Source organism: Sphaerodactylus townsendi, linkage group LG07, assembly GCF_021028975.2.
Source record: "Sphaerodactylus townsendi isolate TG3544 linkage group LG07, MPM_Stown_v2.3, whole genome shotgun sequence".
NCBI classification, from domain to species: Eukaryota; Metazoa; Chordata; class Lepidosauria; order Squamata; family Sphaerodactylidae; genus Sphaerodactylus; species Sphaerodactylus townsendi.
This window is the reverse complement of record NC_059431.1, coordinates 28,177,540-28,197,997: the sequence shown is the minus strand read 5'-3', so window position 1 is coordinate 28,197,997 and position 20,458 is coordinate 28,177,540. Positions and strand designations below refer to the sequence as shown.

The following is a 20,458-nucleotide window of genomic DNA, read 5'->3' as shown; positions in this document are numbered from 1 at the left end:
CCTTACTTAGGGTAGCCAACTAACTAGCCAGGAGTGGCAGCAGGAGAATGCAGTCTTGTGCACTTCCTGGAAGTTCCTTCTAGAACTAGCTCCATGGGTACCTCTAGGAATCTCTATAGTTTTACTACAGAGTTACCAGTGATTCCTAGAGCTACCCTTTGTCATTTCTGGTAAGAAATTTTGGTAAGTTCGTGAGCTTATGATGAGGCTACACTTTTAAAAGTTTGCTTCCCAGGACTGGGAGGAGGCAGCATTGAGCCCAAGTCCAACAGCACTGAGCCCCCAAGTTCAAAGCAGCAGCCCCCAATAATTTGGCCATTACCCATCAAATCTTACCTGATTGATAGATGGAACTGGCTGGCCAAATGGGGGAGGGTGTCGCAACTGTCATCCCCTTATGATGATGCAACTTCTGTTGTGACCCAGAAACAGGAGACCATTGTTTTTGGCCAAGTGCTAAGCTAAAGCATTTTAGATGCTATCACTCCAGCAGGAAGGCAACCATTGGGGCGGGGCGGGGGGGGGGGGGTTTGGGAGAATAGCATCTCAGGATAAATATATATTTTTTAAATGTAGCCTGATGTACTTACCATAAGTGACAAAGGGTAGCTCTATGAGATGCAAGAAAATCTATGGTAAAACTCAACAGCAATTATTGGAGCTAACCCTGAAATGATATCGGGTATTGTCCGGAATTTTTCCCCAGTTTTTTTCCTGGTCAGTGACAATCCCAGATTGTCTGGGCCAATACTAGGCACATGACAACCTTAAGTATAATGAAGCTTGAAACACATACATTTCCTCAGTGCTGTATTTTAGAAGCTGCCCAGCGTGGAGTCTATGCTTAAACAGGAACTATTTACTTATAGCAATGATCTGAAAGCTCTAAAACAAAATTTTAAATGGTGCAATAAATACATTTTAAATGGTGCAGTAAAACACTTAGCACAGTATGTATATGGACCTAGCTCCTCCAGCATCATTTGAGATAATAGCAGACTGAACATAGTGAGCATGTTACCGAAACCTAATGCTGTAAAACTTCTAGAGCTCAATAGTACCACCATCAAGAACTACAGACAAGTAGGGGCACAAACTACAGGGAGTTGGCTGCAGGACTCAGCCCTACTCTGGGATTTCCCATTGGGGCAATGTTCCTCTGGGCTGCCAGGTGGCATCTTGAAGCTGCTCAGCCTGTCAGAGGTTCAAATTCAGTTAGTCTTGTTTGTAGCAACATTTGTTTGTTTTTGTAAAGATAAGAGTGGGAGGAGATTTTCCACTGATAATACTGTCTGTGAAGAAACAATCGTGAGAGAGAAAGAGCATGGAAGGGGGAAAGGAACAATCACTCCATCTGGTAATCAGGAGGCCTCAATGATTGTACTGAAGAATGTATTTCCTGTAGCTTGCCACACAAACTCTGATGCAAGTACCGCTAAATTCGAGTCCAGAGAACCTTAGAGACCAACAATATTTTTGGGCTATAAACTTTCAAGTTCAGAGCTCCCTTCATTGGTATCTGTGGTCCAGGGAATTGATTGGCCTTTTTCATTTTGGGGGAGAATATTTTTGGGGAGGGCTACAATATTGCTATAACTGCAATAACAGATATATTAATGTAACAGCAATTTAAAGGGCTTTAACAAAGATCGTGAGATCTGTGCCTTTAAGGATAACTTGGTGGGTGGAGTGAGGAGAACCAAAGAGAAGAGAGGCCCAGCAGACTCCAGCAAACAGCTTTGGGGCAGGCACTGGGCTGCCTCCACAGCATGTAAACAGTGAAATGCGAGGAGACCACACTACAGCCCCACTGTGCAGCTGAGAGCCCTGAGGTAAGTGGTCCATGTATAATGGGCCACTGACTAAAATCCTGTCAGAGTAGATTTTCACACACAGGTAAGGGACTTGCCTAAAGCCTCCAATACTTTCAACCTGTGGATCATTGAAACAGTGTATTGGTATCCTGAGACTTGAAGCATTAAGAAAAAGAAAAGGAGGAGAAGGGAATATTTCTGTCTTTAAACTTGTGTGTTGGGGCAGGGGGCAGAAGTTGTGGCTCAAGTGCTGGAAGCTAAGGTGATTTTAGTATCCTGGGATTTGCAGCTTTAAGGAGAAATAAATGGAGGAGATGGGAAAGTCTTTAGCTGAACATGAAGCTGGTACCCCAAATATGGAGAGTGTAGGTGATTTTGCTTTCCTTGACCCTACTTAAACCAAAAAAGGACTCCCATATTTTTAGACCAGGGTATCTGAGAAGCCAGTATTTCCTGGATTCTGAGATGCATTTGGATATTCACACAGACATCCAGTATGTGAGCAGTGTAATTGTTAGAGTGTTGGTCTAAGACCTTGGAGACCACAGTTCAAATTACCACTTAGCCATGAAGCTTACTGTGTCAGTCAGACATTCTCAGATGAACCTACCTCAAAGGGTAACTGGAAGGCAAAGACAGAGGGGGAGAAAGTATTTCGTTTCGTGTAAAAATGAAATATTTACTCTAATGTCTCACTGGTTGAGTTTATGACATCTTTCCTCTTCTCTAACAGAGCCCTCTTTCTTTGTCTGAGATCCAGACTATTTCAAGTGAAAAATATTATATTTTTTAAACCACATGATTAATTGTTGATGACATATGGTTATGGGAAATATAAACAATTTCATATTGAAATAATTTAAAATAGATTACCAAGTATGGGCCTGGACTAGGTTCAGCCCCCGCTGAGGGAAATCAGAACCATTATGACAGTCTTAACTATCCATCCACTGCTGTTCATCTTTATAGATTTATTGAACTCTCTTTGTGGCCAATGTTGTGTTACTTTTTTAAAAAGTGTGCTCCTCAGGAAAAGCATGACTGACCCACAATAGGTGTAAACAATGTGGCCTTCAGATAAAATAGAGTCCAAGGTCCTATAAATAGCTTCTCTAGCAAGGAAGAGGACAAAACACCAGATAGGAAAGTAAACAGGTTGTAATCCTGAAAATGTTTTTGCAGGAATACTTAGAGAAGTCAACTTGGGGAATAATTTTTTCCTTTATGTCAGTATAAACGCTAAAGAGCAGCAGGACTCAGGCAGAAGTAAAAACCTTCTCATGGAAATCACTTGTCCCTGTTTAACATTTAAAATCATGCCAATACACTTTTATTTGTTTTCAAATACAAGTTATAAACTAACAATTCCTATTGTGAGATGAAATTCTATTTAATAGGTAGACAGGTACATATGGAATCCTAGAATAAAAAAAAATACTTTCGAGCTTCTTCATTCTAAAATGGAAAAAACGCAGTCAAGAGAGCAGAAATGATTCGCTTTAAGCTAGTTTTACAATAAGAGATGAACAGACCAATGCATAGGGGTGGGGCAAATTCCCCACTGGATACAGCATGGCTTCGGGATGATAGGGGTGCTCACCATGCCAATGTAAAGGGCACTTCTGCTGGTGTTCAGGGCACCCACGCCCCCGGGGGGTGGGTGGGATGGAGATCCACGGTGCCTGTACCCAGAAGTGGCCGTGGTGCCCATCTGAAGCAGAATTGCGTGCTAAGGGGTGTGTGTGTGTTTCTGGAGGCAGGCCCAAGGGCAGAACAGAGTCCAGGCAGCTTCCACTAGGCTTTCAGTCCCAGAAAGCCACTGGGGCCATCCCCGAACGTGTGCCACGATTTTCAAGGGGCAAGTTCTTTTCCCCTATGGAGTTCTGGGGGCAGGAAGATTTCATGGTTTTCCTCCTACTTGTGCCATTGAGGAACCTGAAAGGAGGAAATGTGGCTGTATCGCTTCCACACCCTCATCTGGAGTGGGCTGCCTGGCTGTTCTTTTAGGAACTTTGCAGCCCTTCTGCTGTTGCACACTTGTGAGACCAACAGAAAGGCAGCTCTGAATGAACCTGCAATGGGTTCTACCCTGAATAAATCAATTGCTATCCAGGAATGTTGCTTCACAGTCACATTTCAATCTATTTCACATTATTTTGGTGTAAGGCTACTATTCTGTTATTTATTGTTGCTTTCTTGACTGGATAGGACTGTTACCCCTCGTACTAGAGGACCCTGTCTAAATGCAACATTCTAATGTCTGGAGCAACTTGCATGTAGAGACAAAGAAAACTATTATAACATCCAGCATAAATAAATAGAAGACAACACCAAAAATGAAGAACAAGAGATTTGTTCCGCAAGATTCAAGAAATCAAAGAGATATTTAAAGCCTGGCCATATGCATGCTGAAAGATCAACACATTAACTGAACAGCACAAAATAAAGAAAAAATGGGAACGATGCACTGAAGAACTATGCCGAAAAGATGAAAGGATGACATTCCTTCCACGAAGAAACTTTGGAAGAAGAACGTACAGTTTTATAAAGTGAAATGAAAGCTATACTGACAGCAATTGGGAGAAACAAATAATGAGTAGATGGGTTATCAAGAGAGCTATTCCAAACCACAGAAACAGAGTCCAACAAAATCTTAACAGGAATATGCCAACAAACATGGAAAACAAAACAATGGCCTACAGACTGGAAACACTCAATGTACATTCAAATTCTGAAAAAGGAGACATGAAAGATTGCAGCCACTATTGGACCGTCGCCTTAATTTCTCAGAAAAATAAAGTAATGCTCAAAATCTTAACTTATAAGGTCACCGTAAGCTGGATGTTACTTGATGGCACTTAGCTCTCTCACACACCAAAGAATCACAGTGCTATGATGGCAGGGAAAAATTGAACTGGCAAAGTGATACACTTACAACAGAAGGACTCATCTTGTGCAAAGAAAACTGGGTGGGGTTGGGGACTGGGACCATGCATGGTGGGATGTTTAACTCTTCCACCCAATCCCAGGAAGGGAAAAAGTAGGCAGAGATGGGTTTTTTTCAATCTTAGGGCAGATAATAAGGCAGGGGTGAGGTAGCCTGATTGCCAAAACTGAGAGGAGAAACCCTTCAGTAGATCACATTTATATTCCCTATAGATTTGCTAATTTTGCTTGGGAAATACTTGGAGATTTAGAGATGGTGCCTGGGGAAAAAATTCAGTTTCTCCTGGATGATAGTACACCATAGAGTCCACCCTCCAAAACTGTGATTTTCTCTGGGGTACTGATCTTTTCATCTGGAGAACAATTGTAATTCTGGGAGGACTCCAGTCCTTATCTGGAGGTTGGAAACCCCAATGCCATGCTGGCAGGGGCTGATGGGAATTGTAGTCCCTGAACATCTGGAGTGCCATAGGTTCGCCACCACTGCCATACCACATTGAAGGAAATTAAGAATGTATGTGGGATACCTGCCAGGGTGTAGATTTCTCCCAGCATGATACTCTAACTACTTCATCACACTGCACTGCTACCCTTGCCCCACAATCTGAATGCAGCTTACTCACCTGTTCTTTCCCTATAACTTCATTCTCAGGATAGATTCCAAAAACACTGCTGTTTAAGTATGCATATTTAATCTCACAACTGTATTCTAAGCATGCCCGAACTCCAGGTTATATTGTCTTGTAAAAAATTGTGAACTATTTTTTTTGTAAAAAACAAAAATCTGGTTAATATATTTTTAGACCTGACACAACAATGTGAGGAATCCAGAGTCCAGAATTAACACTTTTGGTTAGACACCCAACTATGGTCTCCATTATTGTGATTAATGGAATGTGCTGGTTTATTTTTCCCTTGAGAATCTGAAAGGCTAAAAAAAAGATCACAACTAAACAAAAGCATATCAATAACAGGAAGCTGTTGGTGAGAAATATGCCGATCTTCCTGTAAATTCACGTCACCACACTCCTCTGGGACAAAGGTGCACAAACAGCATGGTAAATAATTATGATTTAATACGGGCCTTGCAATGCTGTTTACTGTGAAACAATAAAAAAGGAATTGTTTCTCAAGGCGCAAAAATAAGGGACCAAATAATAGAAAGCCATATCAATCTAATCAGGAAATGATGATGTTATGTCTGGGTCAGTTGGTGAAAACAAACCGCAACCCATCAGGGTGTCACCTAGATAGCTACATGCGTCCTAACAGAAAGATCAATGGTAGGAGGTCATGCTGTTCTCGATATTAAGGAAAAATCATTTTTGGGGGGAGGAGGGGGTTGGCAGATATTCATATTTTGTATGTAGACTTGAATGGAGCAGAACAATCATCATATTGTTTCTCAAGACATTTACCACAGATTTCCAAGCATTTAAAAAAACTATTTTTTTCAACAAACCATCTCATACTTGTTTTCTTGTTCAGTACCGTGAGGAAACCTTGTGGCTGAAAATGATGTACAAGGGGTAAATGCTTCTAGGTCATGGACTAGGATTGCCAGCTCTGCTTTGGGAAATTCCTGGGGATTTGGGGGTGGACCCTGGGAAGAACAGAGTTTGAAGGAGGAGAGGAATCACAGTGGGTTAAAGTTCCATAGAGTCTACCCTCCAAAGCAGCCATTTTCTCCAGGGGAGGCAGTGATTGTCATCTGGAATCCAGTTAGGATTCTGGGAGATTTCCAGGTTCCACCTGGATGTTACCAACTCTGGGAAGCACTGAGAAGATTCTGAATAAATGGGCATAACATAGTACATATCAGTTGTAAGAAGGTTAGGACCAAATGTTTTGGTTGGTATTTTTATGACCTTGGGATGGGAAACAAAGGCCCTTTCTGAAAGGCTGCTGAGCGGGGGTGCATCGGCATAAACAATGCCGATGCACCCCCCCCCCCCCGGGACCGTTCGCACGGATGGTGGCTGCACCATCCCCAAATGCCTTACCTTCGTCTCCTGGCTTCCGGCACATTGCAGAGGCCAGGGGACACCTCCCCCCCCGGCCTGAGCAATGGGGCTGGAGTCGGCCAGGGGTGTGTGTCCCCTGGCCTCTCCAATGCACTGGAAACCAGGAGATGAAGGGATGGCTTTCGGGGAAGGCGGGGGGGGGGGTGGCGCCTTCCACCTGCTGCTGTTCACACAGCAGCGGGTGGAAGACGCCACTGTTGAAAATGCCACTGTTCAACAGTGGCGTCTTCACATCGCTTGGGTGTTGCGAGCAGTGCCTGCTGAGCGAACACCACCCCAGGGACGGCGTTTCTAGCATCCCTGGGGCACTGTTATCCGTCCGTGCGGAAACAGCCCTAGTCTCTGATCCTAGCCTTATGGTTTAATAGTGATCTGCTGAAGTCAATACGTTTAGAAGGGTGTAATTTTAGATAAGATGACTCTGTTAAGCAACAAGCAGTAGGTGAGGGGAGGGTGAAACTGCCCTCTCCACATCCTTTTTTGCTCTGGAAGTCTGTATTATGTAGGCAAGAGTTGAAATGAGGACTATAAAACAGTCAGCACACCAAGAAGTACTGTAATGCTAATCTTGACACATTTTATTCTACCCAAACACCTTTAATTACTTTTAAATATTGTTATTCTACTACAATCAACTATTTTAAATTTTTAAATTTGTAAAAACAAAAGTCATCTGTCTCTTCCATTCAATTCCTGAGACAGTGTTTGAGATTTGCTAAAACAACATGCAATTTTCCTCACCTTGCATATGAATACGCTTGATTTCCCCCTTTCCCTCTTCAGTTGTAAGCAGGGAAATGAAATAATCTTTCCTGAATTCATTTTGAAATGTTTTTGAGCATAATGCCGAATCATTTTCAACTACGAAGTCTGCAAACAAACAAACACCCAACACAAAATTGCTATTTATAAAAATCTGCAGGCCTTATTTATTCAACTTCTGTCCCAAAATATTTTGGAGATAATCAGGCAGGCAGTTACGTAAAGGCTACCTAGAACAATGCAGTCTTTGTGAAGAAGCCTGGGAAACAATAACTAGGCAGAAAATAATTCCAGCCTCGCCTGTCAGATTTCAAAGCTAAGTAGGTTCAGGTCAGGTCAGAATATGGATTACAGTTTCTTACGTATAGGTACTGCAAAAACAAAACAAAACCCAGAATTTGTCTCTTCAAACATTACGGAGTACACAAATTGGCAGGGGGTCCTCACTCTGGGTCAGATGTCACAATCAGCGAAGAAGAAGAAGAAGAAGAAGAAGAAGAAGAAGAAGAAGAAGAAGAAGAAGAAGAAGAAGAAGAAGAAGAAGAAGAAGAAGAAGAAGAAGAAGAAGAAGAAGAAGAAGAAGAAGAAGAAGAAGAATTGGATTTATATCCCCCCTTTCTCTCCTATAGGAGACTCAAAGAGGCTTACAAACTCCTTTCCCTTCCCCCGTCACAACAAACACCCTGTGAGGTAGGTGGGGCTGAGAAAGCTCAGAAGAACTGTGACTAGCCCAAGGTCACCCAACTGGCATGGGTTGGAGTGCACAGACTAATCTGAATTCCCCAGATAAGCCTCCACAGCTCAAGCGGTGGAGTGGGGAATCAAACCCAGTTCCTCCAGATTAGAGTACATCTACTCTTAACCACTTTGCCACTGCTGCTCTATGAGTTTCTGCTGAACCTATGAGTTGCAGGTTCTTCTCAGTTTCCATACATGCACTGACTGTTTAGGATCTGGTCCATGGTGGGTTTCCCCAATACACACAATAGTTCCCTCCTGCTTTTTTTGTGTGTGCTCATTTTTTTACTAATTCCAGGCTGGTAAAGATTTTGGGGGTGGAGCCTGGGGGATCAGGTATAATGCCAAAGAGTCCACTATCTAGAGAAGTTACATGACATTGTGCACAATCAGTGCCCTTCACCGTGTCGCCACATGCAAAGGAATCTGTAAAACTTCTTTTCAAAAAATCTGTCAAGTTTGAATTTTTTACAACACCCTCTGCTTTTTCTAATACGTGTTTGTTAGAGATGCATTCAGACATTGGATATGCCTGGATTTACAAAGATAAAGGCAGAAATTGTCAGAAGCCCAAAGGAGCATCTTTGTAGTCAAGATTGCAATCAAGAAGTCACCCTTTTAACGTCTATTAACATTTCAAAGAAGCACATGGTTAAGGTTGTGGGGCAGTATCCTAAGAAACCTGCTGAAATCCATCAGTGGTCATCAAATCTGCCATTTACTTACCAGCCCTATGCCCACAGAGCAATCACAAAACTCAACCTGCAGTGAGCTGTCAGCCAAGTATGGGTAAGAATTATCCTGCTTGCTTAGATGCATGCTGTTCATCATTATTTCACAATACTGGTGATACCTCTGCAATACAAACTCACAGAGTGCACTACAGAGAGTTGGAATAGCTCCAAAGTAGTAGAAAAACAACAGCCTCAAAGGGAAATCAGTAGATGGATCTGGGGGGGGAGGGGGGGAATGGTTTCTAGATCCTACCTTGTACTAGGGACCAAACTACCTATTACAGTCAGTCATGAAGCTTCTCAGATATTGTTTTGTAAACCTGATGTTGGGACACTTGTACAAGGTGCATAGACTCAATTTGGACTGGGACTGTAGAGTGTGTGTGCAGGGGGATTAACTGGAGAAGCACTCTGAGTGGCAACTGTTGGATATGATCTGCTACCAATACACATGTGAAGAGAGGTCATAATCAATATTGGGATGCCATACTCTGTCACTGTTTATAGATCCACTTCCTGATGGTTCCACGTGAAAGGTTAATTTCATTAAAGTGGTACAAACCTGCTGCAATTGGTTCAGTCATCCATAGTATGTAGACATTGATTTGCTATTTTCATTCATGTATCTGTTCAGAGAATCCTAGTCTAGGATCATGGAGCAGGGGGTTTGATTAGATGGCCTGTGTGGCCCCTTCCAGCTCTATGATTGCATGAACAGATACACAAATAAAACTGCAAAAAGTGTTCAGCACACTGTTTTTAAACAGGTGCTAATCTTGTCACCTGATCCTTTTTCAATCTTCACAGAAAACCCACCATCCTACATCTGAGGTCTTTCTTTCTTTTCAGCAAGTTCTGTATAATTTAATTGAAATGTATTCCTATGAAGGCTTGGGGACAGTATTTCACAAATGCAGTCTTGTTTGAAGTGGACAATGATGAAATGTAATGCAATGTGTGCGGTAGTACATGGATGCATCCTTTCTATTTCTCCTGTTCTTCTCCTAGACAGAAAATAATTATTTCCTGCTGTATCTCTGTCCCCAAACCAATATCGCCCTCTAGTGTACACACTGATGGATATCACTAGAACACTGCCTTTTAGCACTTGTTATTGAAGCATGTTTATATACATCAATTGGCTGTGCTTTCTTAAGATGGCTTGCCTTCTACTGTTAATCTTCCTGGCACAGTAGACGCTAGTGTGAAGTAGTGGCTAAGCAGAGAAGCTTTTGCTCCAGGATGTCCTCAAGCCTCATCTTTTCCTTTTTTTCCCCCCAGTTGGGACCCAAATAAGCTTACATCATTCTCTGCTCCATTTTATCTTCCTAAGAACCTTGTAGAGATAGGCTGTAAGTCTATGACTAGCCCAAAAACACCCAGCAAGTTTACAGATGGCAGAGTGGGGATTTGAACCTGCTTTTCCCAGATCCTAGTGGAATGATGGCCCCTGAGAGTAGCAGAGTGTTCTGTGACTGCAATGATGGAACCAGTGCTCTGGGAGTGAAATGATGGCCCCTTGGAGGTCAGCAAGTGTTCAGGGTCTAGAAGAGGCCCCCAGAGTGGAATAGCCATCAGCCATGACTTGGCTAGCCCGATCTCATCCGATCTTGGAAGCTAAGCAGGATTGGCCCTGGGCAAACATTCCACTTAGAGGTGTGCCATTCCAGCCCCAGAACACTTCTCCTGTTTCCAGGAACTATTCCATCCTGGGACCTGTCATTTCTGCTATTCCCAGGGGCTGTCATTACACTCTGGGACCCGACATATTCAATCTGTGGTGGTAAAGACCAAGAATTCAGGTATCTCTGTCTATATCTTTGATAGTGAAAAGCTGACACAGAACTGACATGGCTCTACACTTGCTTGGGGAAGCTCCGAGATTTGTACAGAAAACAGACTGAGATTCTCTGACACCTGGATATGGCCAACCTGTGTAGCACTGAAAAGATTCTAAATAAATGGACATAACTTGGTACATCTCAGCTGTAAGGAGGTTAGGACCAAATGTTTGGGTTGGTATTTTGTATGACCTAAGAAGGGGGGACCTAATCTCCATTCCCAAGTAACAGCCCCATCCAAAGAGGGGGAGATGAATGGGTCTTTGCAGTTGGTACAAGCTGATGCCAGTGTGTATTCCCAGCCCACCGGCACATTTGGAAGGCTGTGTTCCCAACAAATCCTGCCAGACCAACCTCATTTCTTTCTATAATCAAGTGAATCAAGATGCCAGCCAGCCACAGATGCAGGTGAAACGTTAGGAACAAGATCTACCAGACCTTGGCCACACAGCCTGGAAAACCCACAAAGCCAGTTGAATCCGGCTGTGAAAGCCTTCAACAATACTGTCGATGTTGTTTACCTGGATTTGTGTAAAGCCCTTGATGGGGTTCCCATGATGTCCTGATCAGGAGAGCCATGGACTGGACTGTAGGATAGTTAGGTAGATAGAAAACTGGTTGGAGAACCGTAAACAATGTTTTATTGAAATGGAGGGAGGTATCCGGTGGAGTGCCTTAGGGCTCGGTTCTGGGCCTGGTACTTTTCCAATTTTAAAAAAATGATCTGGATGAGGGTGTGGAGGGGCTCGTTAAATTTGACGATGTTATCAAAGAGGGAAAAGCAGCGAACTTTCCAGAAGATAGAGGTAAAATTCAATGAGATTTGAACATACTGGAAAAGTGGACAGATGTGAGCAAGATGCAATTCAACAAGGGCCCCTTCCGCACACGCAAAAATAATGCATTTTCAAACCACTTTCACAACTGTTTGCAAGTGGATTTTGCTATTCCGCACAGCTTCAAAGAGCACTGAAAGCAGTTTGAAAGTGCATTATTCTGCATGTGTGGAATGAGCCAAGGATTCTACATCTGGGTAACAAAAATGAGGAACAGGCATACTGGATGGGAGATACGCTATGCTACTGAGTAGCAGTGTGTGTGAGTGATATCTTGGGGTAGGGCTGGAAATAAGTTAAATATGAGCTGCCAGTGTGATGCAGTGACAAAAAAGGCTAATGCGATCTTAAGGTGTATCAACAGAGGCAAAGCATCCAAATCCCAAGATGTCATAATCCCGCTGTACACTGCATTGGTCAGGCACCACCTGGAGTGTTGTGTGCAGTTCTGGAGGCCTCACTTCAAAAAGGATGTGGACAGACTGGCGTGGGAGCAGAGGAGAGTGACAAGGATAATCAGGGGCCCGGAGAACAAGCCCTATGAAGAAAGGCTGAGGGACTTGAGAATGTTTAGTCTGGAGAAGAGGAGATTAAGGTGGGACGTGATTGCTCTCTGTAAGTATCTGAGGGGCTGTGTCACTTAGATGAGGACAGGGAGCTGTTCCTGTTGGCAGCAGAGGATAGGACTTGCAATAATGGGTATAAATTATGGGGAGAAAGGTTCCTAAGATATTAGGTTGTGGTGTGTTTTTTTAAAGTAAGAGTTGTGCAACAGTAGGATCAGCTTCCAGGAGAGGGCCTCCCCCTCACCTGCAGTCTTTAAGCAATGCCTGGACAAATACTTGTCTGGGATACTCTCCTGCATTGAGCAGGGGGGTTGGACTAGATGGCCTATATACAAACCCTTCCAACTCCATGAGTCTATAATGGAAGCTTGCTGAGTGATCTTGGGCCTGCCTGTTACACACTCTTAGCCTAACCTACCTTACAGGGTTGTTTTAAGAATACAATAAAGGGGTTTCTGCATCCCCTTTGGGCAGAAAGGTGGGGCGCAAATGAAGAAAATAATTAAGGAAGAGAAGGAGGAAACAGTTGGAGGTATAAACCAATTAGTTCATTGCCTTGTGTTACTATATATACAGTCCATGCTTCTTAGGCTTGGCTGGCCTCAGATTGGTATAAGAGCAGCAAGAAATTGGTATAGTATTGGTTCTAGTATTGGTATAAGAGCAGCAAGAAAGCAAAGTGGTGAAAGAGGGATCCCAATGGATTGTTTCATATTTGTTGTTGATGAATGAGACAGTCTTGACAGGGGGGGGGGCCTCTGATGGGCCTTAAGAGGGCTTCAAATGGGGAAAAAGGGTGCGGAGGATTCTTACACGCTGGTCAAGAAGTGAAACAGTGGTGCAAAAAAGAAAAAGAGGCTCCGGGACTGAGTGACAACAGGGATTTTTTAGTAACGCCGACTGGTTCTGCACAGCCTGCTCCACCCCCCGTTCCTCGCCCCTCTTCTGTGTAACCCGACCTGAGCGAGCACACCAGCAGCTGTCGGCGGGCGGAGCTCCGGGCCTGGCGCCGTAAACGGGCTGCGCTCCCCCGGGCCTGCTTTCCTCCCCGGGGGAAGGGGCGGCATGGCCCCGCACTGCGGCTCCACCAGCGCCTTGCTCCTGCTTTTCGCCATTAGCCGAGATGCGCTCGCAGGTAGGGCTTTGCGATCCCGCTTAGGGAGCCTCTTGCAACAGAAGCGACTCCAGCAACTGGAGCCGCAGAGGGCAGGCAGGCAGGCAGGCAAGAGGGCGGGCGCCAACCGTGCTGGGCCATTTTGCCGCTCCTCTACGGAGAGGGCTGCCTTTCTTCCTTGCCCCTCCCTCGCTCCCTCCCTCCCAGCCTGCACGGGGTTGGCCGGTGGTGCCCGTTGCAACTTGCAGGAATGCAACGCTTGGCGGGGCTTTACGGTGGCTGCGTCGCCTGGTGCCAAGTGTGGCTTGGCAGCAGCAGACAGCTGGCGCTGGGGAAAGGCGAAATGATAATAACTTGGGCACGCTGCCTGCTTGTCGCGGCGGGCGACCGTGCCAGGTGGAGTCGCAGCGAAGGGAGGCTTTCCTGAATATTGCTTCTTGGGCGCAAGGAATAAGCAGTAGATTTGAAAACGGATTTTCAGACTAATCCCTGGTGAAATTGACCGAGAAATTAAAGTGTGATTGAATAATTGTTCAGCAGTCATTTGTTTATCCACAATCTAAAAAGTTTAGGCATGCCTTAGCAAATGTTTACGGGAGGGGAAAGGTTAACTGGAACCCTGGTAGCTATTCTGTGTATTGCTAAGCAGTTGCGGGTTTCAAGGTTGTCTTGATAATAACTAAGGGTAGTTGCTAGAGAGGCATGCGCAGTGCATTCCTAAACAGGTAACCCAGCCATGGCCATTGAAACCAATGGGATTGCACTGTCAATCCTAATTCCAAGTGGGTAGCCCTGATAGTCTGTAAGAAAATAAAAACAGGTGTCCAGTGGTGCTTTAAAAACTAACAATATTTATCCAATAAGCTTTCACGACCCAGAGCTGACTTCATCGGATTCATTGTAGTATATACATAAATTTGTAATTATTTCTTTATAATTCACCTTTACCATAGTCATGCAAATGAATCCATGTACCTTCACATCCTTATATTTGTAGTTTCAAAGGAATCAGTTTTTTATTTCATTGTTCATTAGATTGCTATTAATTGGAGTGCATTGCAGGTGCACATAGCACAGACGTAGCTATAAGGGGGCTGGGTGGGGACAAATGCCCTAGGCGGGCTGCTGTTGGGTCACTTGGGGGGGGCAGAAAATCACTCCCACACCCCTCCTCCTTCCCCCCTTAGCCAGGTTGCCCAAGACCGCTGCCGCACCACCTAAAGTGTGGTGCGGCGTGTGGTGGGAGCACGGCCTGGGCCCACAGGTGCTCTGCAAAGGCCTTCCCTCCACCCCCATGCCACCCCAAAAGACCATATGAATGAATGAGTATCTGTTTAAAATCATCTGGACCTGGCTTTTTCATAGATCTGTGAGTTGGGGCATGTTGTATAATGTGATGGTCACTTTGAGATGACCTGGTGCAAAAAAAAAGTTGTTTGGTTGTATTGGCGGAGGGCGGCCGCCTATCACGGGGGGGGAGGGGGGGACTCAGATTTTGCCCTGGGCCCCATTTTTCCTAGCTACGCCTCTGGCACAGAGACACAAAGTGGTGGAGTGCTTAAGAGTGTTGGACTGTTATCTTGGCTTCAGATCCCTGCTTGAGCTTTGGAAGCTTGCTAGGTGACCTTGGGCCAGTTCAGTGGTGTGTGTGTGGGGGGCAAATGGCTCCCAAGGCAAAATGGCACCCGTGCCCCGCCCCCACTAACCTTGCCCACAGGCCCCACCCCCCACTTACCTTAGTTCAGCCAATAGCAACTGCTCTTTGCAGCCCACCTGGCTGGGCCCGCCTGGCTGCTCCAGGCTTCTGCCGGGGGTGGGGCGAAGGGGGAGGGGCATGGGGGGCAATTTTCCGCCCTGTGGTAGCTACACGACTGGGCCAGTGACACTAGCTTAGCCTAACCTATCTCACAGAGTTGTTATGAGGATAGAATGGAGGAGAGGAGAGCACTGTAAGCCACATTGGGAAAGCAGGGTATAAATGAATGACATGAATTAAACAAAAAACAGGTGATCAACTTATGTTTAAGTCTTTGGGCTTCAGCATCCTTATCACTTGGGGCCAATTCGAATGGGATTTTGTCTACACAGGATAGTTTTTTTGTAGAAAATAAAACATCCAAGCTACATTTTGGTTGCTGTGTGTAACAGAAATCCACTTCATTTTGCATACTGTGCATGCACTGGAAAACCACAAGTGCCATCGGTGTTCCAGCTTGTATACGCTGTGTATACATAGCACCTAATTTCACAACATGTATACTGTATCCATTGCACGTAGCACAGTTGGTACATGGTTTGCTCACGTTAGTGAAGAATGTTTTAAATTTCCTCCATTGACTGGCCCCATTGTCTACAGTTCAAGTGGGGAGACCCACATTTCCACATTGCCATTTAGAATTCCTCTTGTCCTTTTGTTTTTTCTGTTGTTTTTATGTGCTTTGGGGAATGAAGTATCCATTTGGTGCCTTGCATTTAAGTTTATAGACCCCCCAGTTTATATCCTATTATTGGACAAGCTGTGTTAGCATGGTAGAAGGCAGAATGCACAAAATTCTTCCTAAGGAAGAGTTTTGTGTGTTTCAAAAGCTTGCTAAACTCACTGGTACAGTTGGTCCTATTAAAATACATCTTTTAACCAATTTGGCTCCTTTGACAACACTGTATCAGGTGAAAAGCAAGTATGTTGTTTGAACTGGTTTATGAATTGAGCTATTTGTGAAGCAGTACTCCATTCTGGACAAAGAAAGTTGAAGATCAGATTTCTCTGTAATGAGATTCTAAATTAAATCATGCTAGATATAGCGTTATGGTATTATGGATGACTCAATAACATCTGCCTGCAACGGATGAAAGATCTGTTGCCGCTTGTAGGCTAAGTAATTCAGTGCATATTATGCACATTATGTCTTCGTTATCATACATAATTAAAAGACTTGGGAAGCAATCCAAAACATTACAGTCACTGGTAGGGTTTTTTTCATTGGCCCTAGTAAAATTTGGATTGCACTCTTGGGCATACCGTGTTTCCCTGAAAATAAGTGTATTGTCGAAGGCTTTCACGGCTGGAATCACTGGGGTGCTGTCTGGTTTCCGGGCTGTAGAACACGGCCATACAGCCCGGAAACCAGACAGCACCCCAATAAGACAGTGTCTTATATTAATTTTTGCTCCCAAAGATGCGCTATGTCTTATTTTCAGGGGATGTCTTATTTTTCCGCTCCACAACTGCATGCTCTGGTGTTCTGTTCGACGGGCATGCTTCCAAACAAAAACTATATATATATTATATATGCTTTCTATTTAGCACTTCAGCAAAACCTCTACTACGTCTTATTCTCAGGGGATGTCTTATTTTTGGGGAAACAGGGTAATTCAGAAGGGCATGCCTGCAGTCCACAGAAGTTGTTTGCAGTCTTTTCCTACCACCATTTCCTGTTTCAAAGGCACCCCAATTTGAGTTTTTTTAAAAATCCACTAAATTTAAGGAAAGTCGTGTGGTCTTCTGTCCAAAGGGTTCCTGGAAAGGGAAACTGATTTATGTGCATAGGGAACTGCTGTTTGTGCAGCCAGCCTGCAAACCACTTCATAGGCTACAGGGAGTCAAAAAGCAGTTTAGGAGGAACTTCATTGTAAGGAGGAGGAAAGTGATTGCTGATAGTGAAAACAACTTGCATGTTAATTTCTCATGGGTTCCAGCACATATCATGGCTCATTTTTTCTGGAGCTTTTTTTTAACTAAAGTTGTTGGGTTGGATCCTAAAGAGTCACAACTGGAACACAATCATGGGTGGGATTTGTTTTTACACTTTCTCTTCCACTGCAACTCCCTTCACCCTCTGTGAAGGTACTTTTAAAAATGTCATGGAAGACTTCAGTTAAAAGAGTCAAAGTTGCCTTTGCTGTTTTTTGCATGAGTTGTGGATGAGTTCCTTTAAAGAGGTAAAAGGAGATATTTTTGCCTAACCCCCTTTTGCCAGGCAGCGCTTCCCTCTTTTGGTCCACATTCCCTGGAAGAAATGGCATCAATACATTATTAAATAAATACATTAGGAAGCGTGGATAGTTTTTGGTGGTCCCTGGCCTGAAAAATGTCCAGCTGTCCTCAGCCAGGGCCCAAGCCTTCTCAGTTCTGGCTCCAACATGGTAGACGGCTCATTCAAATGAGACCTGGGCCCTGAGGGACTTGCTCCATTTTCACGGGGTCTTCAAGACAGTTCAGCTTAGCGTATGCTTGAGGGCTGCTTGACTGGCCTCCACTCCTTTTTCCTTCCCTTTTTCCTTTCCTTTCATTCCTTGTTTATTGATTCCTTCCTTTTGATTGTTAAAGTTATTCCCTTCTCTGTCTGATTTGTTGTCTGTCAGGACTTGAAGTGCTGTGATATTAACGCTGTAATTGTTGATTTCAGTATTGTTGCTTGGGTTGTTATGAGCCACCCTGAGCCTGTCCAACAAGAAAGCATAGCCTATAAATTTAATAAATGAATAAGTCTTGCAAAATGCTAACAACATGATCCATATTTTTTTTAATTAGGTGCTTGTAGAATATTTTGCAGTCGTTAGAATCTGTTTTTTTTAAGTAAATGAACTTAAGTTAAAAGGGAAAATAGATGCAGCTGATGGCTTATACATGTGGGGGTAGCCTAAATCTAATTCTTAAGCTGGCCTCCATTCAGATTGATCAACCCAGAGAACAGTCCAATACAGATTAGGTGTATTTTTCCACAGAATTGGGGGACATTCCCCCGACTTGTGCATTATTTATACCACTTAAGAAAATGCTAATTGTGGTTAAACTGACTAGACAAGAACCCACTTGAGCAATAGTTCTCCCATGACCCAGTTCTCACATCATTTGCAGCCACAAGTCAGCACCCCTAATTTGAGATACCAGCATTCCTGGCAAGGTTTCGACTAGCAGTGTAAACACTTGGCAAAGGATCCATATCGTCTTCCAAAGAATGTGTTGGCATCAATTCATATTTAAAGCCACTATTACTTTTCTCCTGAGAAATCCCACTCCTCAGTTTATACTTATCACAGAATGGATTCAGCATTCACAGATGTGAGAAAATAACAGTAGCAGGCAGCTCCCAGCATGTATGCTGGCAGGTACACCATGTCCCATGTTTCTTGTTTCTTCCTGGATCTGCACAGCCACCAATCAGGTCCAGGGCAAATCCCTGATTTGATGCTAGAACTGCTCTGGCACTTGCCTGTCTGGACCTTGCTGGCCTCTTCCCTTTTGTTTGCTGACAAATCAGTATCTTCATAGCTATATGTTGCATTTAGAAAAGGGACACTTAGGTGAAAATAATCGTCTATCTATGGATTATCATTTCATAATATAGGAGAAACTCCATGTAGTACAGGGATCCTGACTGTTCTAAACTGGTGGACATATTTGGAATTCTAACACAGGGTGGTGGGCATGACCACAAAATGGCTGCCATGGAAGACTGAGCCCTCAGGCTTCTTCCCCACATGCAGAATAATGCACTTTCAATCCACTTTCACAATTGTTTGCAAGTGGATTTTGCTATTTCGTGCAGTAAAATCCAGCTGCAAAGTGCACTGAAAGTGGATTGAAGCTGAATTATACTGCATGTGTAGAAGAGGCCTGAACCATGCAGATAAACATGACCAATGATGCTATTTTGGTAGGATTACCTGAGACTAGAAATTCTGAGTTCAGGATATTAATTCTGGTAGACTTGTAGGAGAAACAAAGAATTCCTTCTTGCAGGCATTTCAGAGTGAGACACTCCATCTATGTGAAATATTAGGAGAGCATATTTTATAAGCAAACATTCAGTAAGTTCATCCTTTGTTCTTTCTTTTCAGTATCATTTTATGGTGCAAGCTATGTACACTTCAGCATTGCTGACTCAACTTCCACTACCTCTCTGCAGTTACGATTTCGAACAAGTAGACTGTCCGGATTGCTTTTTCTTGCAGCAGGAATAGAAAGTTACTTGTTGGTGGAATTGCATTCTGGAAATATACAGGTAAAATTATAAGTAGATGTATCTGCCTTAAATGGTTGGGTTGTTGATTTTTCTGGCCCAGTATGGTTTGCTGTCAGTAGCTGTCCAGATTCTCAAGCTAGGCATCCTCCCATATGTTTTAAACTGAAAATCCCAAGGATTGAATCTGGGACTGCATGCATGCAAAGCAGTTGCTCTGATATTGAGCCCTGTGCTCTTCTCTATTAAAGTTGATGACTCCTTTATTCTTTGCTTAAACAGCACTCTGCAATTTATGTGTACATTAATGATAGACAACCAGAAAATAAACAATTTGCCATTTCTGCAGACAAAGTCATTCAATGCCATCTCTATCATCTTTTACCACTCCCCCTCCCCCCAACACACTATACTAAGCTTTGACCTGGGTGATCCAGGTTAGCCCAATCTCATCAAATCTCAGAGCCTAAGAAGGTCAGCCACAGTTAGTATTTGGATGGGAGACCCATCAAAGAAGTTCTGGATTGCTGCTCAAAGGCAGAGGCAAACCACCTTGGTACATCTCTTATCCTGAAAACCGTACAAGGTCACTATCAGTCAGCTGGAGTTAGATGGCACTTTCCACCAATTATACTGGGCTTTGTTCTACTATAACAGAAGTGTTTTTGGTCAGGACTTGCTCTGCAGGTGGCTGGAACTATAGTCATCAGCGGTTCTCAACACTTACCACAGAGATTTTACGAAAGTTGACCCTAATACTGAGAATTAAGCCTAAGACTCTCTGCATCAGTGTTCTCCATCTGTAAAATGGATAAATGTTAGGGTTGAGGGCAGTGGTGGGATTCAAATAATTTTAACAACCAGTTCCGGTGGTGGGATCAAATAATTTAACAACTGGTTGTTTACAAGCACCATTTTAACAACCGGTTCTGCCGAAGTGGTGAGAACCTGTTGAATCCCACCACTGGTTGAGGGTCACCACAACATGAGGAACGGTATTAAAGGGTCACGGCATTAGGAAGGTTGAGAACTTAGATCATGTATAGGTTGAATGAAATGGTACTGTTTGACTGATTTTGAATGACTTTGGGGAAAACATAGAGCTCATTTTGTAAGATAT

At 43.7% G+C, this 20,458-nt stretch overlaps 1 protein-coding gene across 1 annotated transcript in view; it reads left to right on the top strand.

Moving 5' to 3' along the window:
• Positions 1–13,262: 13,262 nt before the first annotated feature.
• The window catches only part of LOC125437304 (chondroitin sulfate proteoglycan 4-like), a 41,682-nt gene continuing 34,486 nt past the window's right edge, over positions 13,263–20,458 (top strand). The window contains exons 1-2 of the mRNA XM_048504800.1: positions 13,263–13,396; positions 19,217–19,380. Of these exons, the coding sequence (XP_048360757.1) occupies positions 13,327–13,396; positions 19,217–19,380 (234 nt within the window). The 5' untranslated portion in view covers positions 13,263–13,326. The remainder of the gene's footprint in view (positions 13,397–19,216; positions 19,381–20,458) is intronic.